The sequence below is a fragment of the Myotis brandtii genome, unplaced genomic scaffold (assembly GCF_000412655.1).
Source record: "Myotis brandtii unplaced genomic scaffold, ASM41265v1 scaffold351, whole genome shotgun sequence".
In the NCBI taxonomy this organism is placed as follows: Eukaryota; Metazoa; Chordata; class Mammalia; order Chiroptera; family Vespertilionidae; genus Myotis; species Myotis brandtii.
In genome coordinates, this window is record NW_005363502.1 from 3,758,436 (window position 1) to 3,764,060 (window position 5,625).

The 5,625-nt window shown below is 42.3% G+C and overlaps 1 protein-coding gene across 1 annotated transcript in view; it reads left to right on the plus strand.

The window, feature by feature from the left end:
• Positions 1–4,110: 4,110 nt before the first annotated feature.
• RPS20 (ribosomal protein S20) overlaps positions 4,111–5,625 on the plus strand; it is a 2,977-nt gene continuing 1,462 nt past the window's right edge. The window contains exon 1 of the mRNA XM_005871672.1: positions 4,111–4,152. Within this exon, the coding sequence (XP_005871734.1) occupies positions 4,111–4,152 (42 nt within the window). The remainder of the gene's footprint in view (positions 4,153–5,625) is intronic.

The following is a 5,625-nucleotide window of genomic DNA, read 5'->3' on the forward strand; positions in this document are numbered from 1 at the left end:
TTCCCCCCATTTTTTAAGCCCCCCCCCCCCACCCACACACACACTGATTCTAAATCTGGCTCCCCTGGTGTTGGGAGCAGGAAGGAAGGATAGAGAAGGCAGAAGGCATCTTGCACACCTGGCAATATGTTAATGGTGAAGAGATAGCCTTGAATCTGTTTGGTTCCGCACAATAGATTTTCACAGTTGGAAGATCATCTAGTTCAACACCCTCTTTTTACAAATGAGTAAAGTAAGGCTCATGTAGATGACATGACTTGAGAGATGGCAGGCCCAGTAAGTGGTAGAGTTGGACTTACGAATGTCCTCCCACCTCCTTTCCGGTGTCCCCCGTGCTGCACCACAGCTGCTGCTTCCAACATGTGCCCATCAGAGGCAGGACCAGGCTGAGGCCTTGGGAGGTATTCTCCTCGGTCTAACATTTGCTGTGGCGCAAAAAACCTCAGTAATCAAGAAAAACAATATTGTAATGCAACTTTTTTTTTAAATTGGTGAATGTTAAGCACAACTTTTAAAAATATATATTTTTTATTGATTTCAGAGAGGAAGGGAGAGGGAGAGAGAGATAGAAACATCAATGATAAGAGGGAATCATTGATCAGCTGCCTCCTGCACGCCCCCTACTGGGGACCGAGCCTGCAACCAGAGCACATGCCCCTGATCAGAATCGAACCTGGGACCCTTCAGTCCACTGGCTGACGCTCTATCCACTGAGCCAAACCAGCCAGGGCACAACATTTAACAAGCAAAATGATCCATGACAAAATGAGGCAATTTTAAACAAAGAGTTTATTTATTTTTATTGATTTTAGATAGGGAGGAAGGGAGAGAGAAAAACATCAATGTGAGAGATATATTGATCCGTTTCTCTCCCCCCACCCCCCACAGGGATTGAACCTGTAACCTAGGTATGTGCCCTGGTTCATAGATTGATGCTCAACCACTGAGCCACACCAGCCAGGCAGAATTTCACTGGGGTCACTGGGGCCATAGTTGAGGCTGTCCAGCACAGAAAAATTCTTTTGGGGCTGTTGAACCAAGAGTCTCAGTTCCTTGCTGGTTGTCAGTCACGGGCTGCCCTCATTTCCTTGCCATATGAGCCTCTCCATACAGCGACTCCTAACGTGGTTGCTCGCTTCATCAAAGCTAGTTAGGGCGAAAGTCTGTTAGCAAGACAGAAGTCAGAATCCTCTGTAACCTATTCAGGGAAGTGACGTCCTGGCACTTTTGCCAAATTCTAGTGTTTAGAAGCAAGTCACAGGTTCCTACACTCAAAAGGAGAGCATTCCAGGTGGTGTGCATAGCAGGTGGTGGGAATCACTGGGGCCATAGTTGAGGCTGTCCAGCACAGAAAAGCAACACAGCAGAATTGCTGTGTGGTTAAAGCCATAGGTTCCAATCATCTCACAAAAGAAGGCAAATAGCATTCTTTGGTAAAACTCTCTGGTTTTTCTCCAATATCAGACTTCAACGTTTTAACATAAATTTATTTAGACCAAAATTTCAGCAAACAGTGTCTAAACAGAGTCGTGCACATTCATTTGACAATTTGCTGTCACAATGTTATCCATAAATACACACGTGTACCCTGAATTAGTTTTTCATGCTGCACATTTCCTTTTGGAAGTAGTATGACGACACTGTCATTGCAGCAAAAGACCAGTAGGTGGCCGAACGCAGGAAGACACAAATAACTGCAGTAAAAGTCTTTACAAATAACTGTAAAGAAGTACGACAACTGGTCATGGAAGGTTATGGCTACAGATATTTAAAACAAAGTTTGTAATGGTCTTAGGAATATTTTTAAATTTTACAAAGAAACAAAATCTCCATCATACTGCTAGAAGTATCTATTTGGTATAACCTTCCCTGAGGGCAATTTACCCAATTCCAAAGTATTTAAAATACGCTTATTCTTTGATTAAGCTATTAAAGCATAAATATATGTAGCAATTGATCCAAGACATTTAAAATGAGCTAAAAGATTCATCTACAGCAGCGGTTCATGGTGGGGGGGTATAGGGGGAATGAATGTTGGAGACTTGTTATTGTCACAACTGGAGGGGAAAGGTTGCTACAGGCATCTGGTGGGTGAAGCCAGAAATGTCATTAAACATTCTACAATGCAGTGGATAACTCCCCACAACCAAGAATTATCTAGCCCAAAATGTCAATTGTGCTGAGACTGAGAAACCTTGGTCTAGATAGAAGCATGTATCCCCTGGTACTGTTCACAAGAGTGAAAAATAGAAAAACACCCTAAATGTCTAAAAATAGGGGACTAGTTCAATAAGTTATGATGAACCATTCATATAGTTCAGTCATTAAAGGGGATGTTGCAGAAGTATACTTATTGTAACAACATATTCTGTGAATAAAGCAACTTACCAAATCCTGTATAGAATATAACGAGATATATACACACTTGAAGGTATAAGCAGTGGTTTATCTCTGATTGGTGGCATTTTCTTCTTTTGTGCACCCTTTTAAATTCTACTTTTTCTTTAATGAATATGTTACATCTAATATTAAAATATTACATATTAAATTAAGACTTGGGGACTATAGCAGCTGCTAACTTTCAAGAGAAAAACACAACAAAATATTTGAAACTGCTTATCAACTTAAAAATAGTGAGGTTTTCATTACATTTGTCTCATATTATCTTAACCAGCTGTTTCCTTAGTTCCAGTCACATCAACAATTTTTCCCATGCATTCCTGGCCACATTTTGCCTTTGTCTATACTGAAATTCTTTTTCTACGGTCAGGGAAGTTAATTTGTTCTCCATTTCCTCAAGTGCTTGAAGGGGAATGCAAGCCTAAGAATAGATGCAGATATTTGGTATTGGAACAAATCACCAATGGCCTTCTCAAGCACTCCATCATTGAATTTCTGGTTGTCCTTTGAGCATTGGTAAAACACAAATGCTGCCATAAGCTGTGAAAATGCGCATTCAACCGAAGGACTTGTATGCATGCATATAAGGATAACCAATGGACACAAGACACTGCGGGGTAGGGGAGGCCGGGGAATGTCAAGGGGGGGGGGGGAAGGAGACATATGTAATACTCTTTGTATTACTTTAAGCAATAAAACAAAATTTAAAAAAAAAGAAAATGCGCATTCACCTTCAGTACCAATGCAATGGTGGTTGATCACATCCCGGGGAGCTTAGGCAATTGCACTTTTGTTTGCTGATAACCATACACTGCTAAGTTAAAGCCCTAAATTATGAAGTCTCATTTTGGTTACAGCCAATACAGCAAGAATGCAGGGTTTTGTTTTTCTGCTGGAAATTCTACTAATATTTACAGCCAATGGATGACATGTTAGAATAACTCCACTGGACAATATCCACATTTTCACACGTAAATGAATTGTTAAATGTCAGCAAAATCTAATATATATATTCGTTGTAAGCCAAAGAAAGCCAGTTATCATCCAATAAGTAAATCAATGCTATTATTTTATAAGCATTTCAAATATAATTTCCTTCCGAGGAACAGAAGAGAAAGGTTCAAGAAAGAGTCCAAATTGGAGGGGTCAGAGCTGTCATTCACCAATTCCTTGTCTGAGCAAATGACTCTTCTGTACTCAGAGGTTCACATGTAAAATAATGAGATGATTTACTCTTCCTTCTGCCCTGTACTTCATTCTATTTAAACAGCCCTTCATATTTAGGGACAGTAACACCTCGATATAATGGACCAATTCCAGACGAGGAGGTGTCCGTTAAAACCAAAAGTCCATTATGTAATAAAGTAGGTTTTCCGAATGGGTATGTTTAAAAATGGACAAATTAGTTAGTTTACCTGTTTTTACTTATGTAGGCACGTTTGTGTAATTAGAATTGTGCATGAAAAGTTTAATTTCACACAAAGGTTTTCTATATGTATTACTGTAATTTTAAATTTATACTGAACAGGTGTAGTAAATCGTGAATTCACCAGTCACCACAAGTAAACAAATGCACAAACTGGCATGCGGCTTAGCACAGCAAGTGGCAACATCGAACAGGCCCACGTTAAAACTGCTGCAGAAAGTCCACAACAGAACCAATACCGAGTGATCACGTGCTAATGGTTCGCTGAACATTGTTTATAAGCCATGACTTTTGGATATAAGTATGTAGACTACAGCTGTAGAAAGGTAATATTTATGTCGGCAAAATTACTACTTTGGTTTTTCCAACACATGGCCTTGTCGCTAAAATGTGTTAGAAATAACAGTGAATTAATAACAAAAAAATAACCTGTTAATTTAATTTTAAGCAAATCTTGGTTTAAAGCATTTTAAAATTAACAGGGTGTTAATTTTCACAGGACATCGGGATAGGAAATTTTGTCTGTTAAATCAAAGTCCGCAAAATCGAGGGTTTACTGTATATATGTCCCCACTACACTCCTGGCTGCCTAGGTCAGTTGACTACTCTTGGCTTTTCCACTGTACTTTGTCCCATACTTGATTATGAATAGACTAGAGGCCTGATGCACGAAATTCGTGCAAGAGTAGGCCTTCCTTCCCCCGGCTGCCGGCACTGGCTTCCCTTTGGCACCCGGGACCCAGGCTTCCCTCACAGCCCCGGCTTCCTCAGGAAAGACGTCTGGTCTAATTAGCATATTATGCTTTTACTAGAGGCTGGCCCTCAGCCCGGCCTGTGCCCTCTCACATTCCGGGAGCCCTCGGGGGATGTCCGACTGCCATGTAGGTGGGAGAGGCTCCTGCCACTGCCCCTGCACTTGCCAGCTGTGAGCCCAGCTCAGGGCTTCTGGCTGAGCAGCACTCCCCCTGTTGGAACGCACTGACCACCAGGGGGCAGCTCCTGCATTGAGCGTCTGCCCCCTGGTGGTCAGTGCATCTCATAGTTGGAGTCTGCAGCAAGCAAGCCTCCCTGCTCGCTTCAGTGCCTGGCTGCCGGCCGCCATCTTGGCTGACAGTTAATTTGCATATACTCACTGATTAGCCAATGAAAAGGGTAGCGGCCGTACGCCAATTACCATGTTTCTCTTTTATTAGTGTAGATTATTATAGATGCTCAGTATTAGGGAGATCTTGAAGGGTCCTATCCAACATTACTTTATGGGAAGAGAGAGGAGATAACATGTCTTAGAATCAGGTAGATAGTCTGAGTCTCTGGAGGAAAATCCAGGCAGCCACACATTTTCGCCCTCATTTTCCCGGGAGGGGAGAACCCAGATACAGTGGTTTCTAGAAAAAGATGTAGATGCTTATAGAGGTCTGGGAGACCAAAGGATATTTCAGGCTATGAAAAATAACTACCTATTAATTTTTAAAAATAGCATGCCCAGGTTATGGGAAGCATTTTTCCTAATCCCCATGTGAGTTAAACTCAGAAAACTTACCCACTTACTCAGAGAACGAGTGACTCGGTTTGCATGGGAAGCAAATTTTGCACTGTAAAAACACAGAGGTCATTTCCCCAGAGGTAAGTTCTCCAGAAAGAAGTTTCTCAGGTTTTAGGGCAGGTCACATTTTCTCTGTCCTGGTACTGCGCTGGCGCTGGCGCTGGGGGCCATCTTCAGGGGCTCTGACTCCGCCAAACCGACAGGGGGCGCCCGAGTCCGCGCTTTTCCCGCCCCCCCCCGCGGCGCCCCAGCCCCG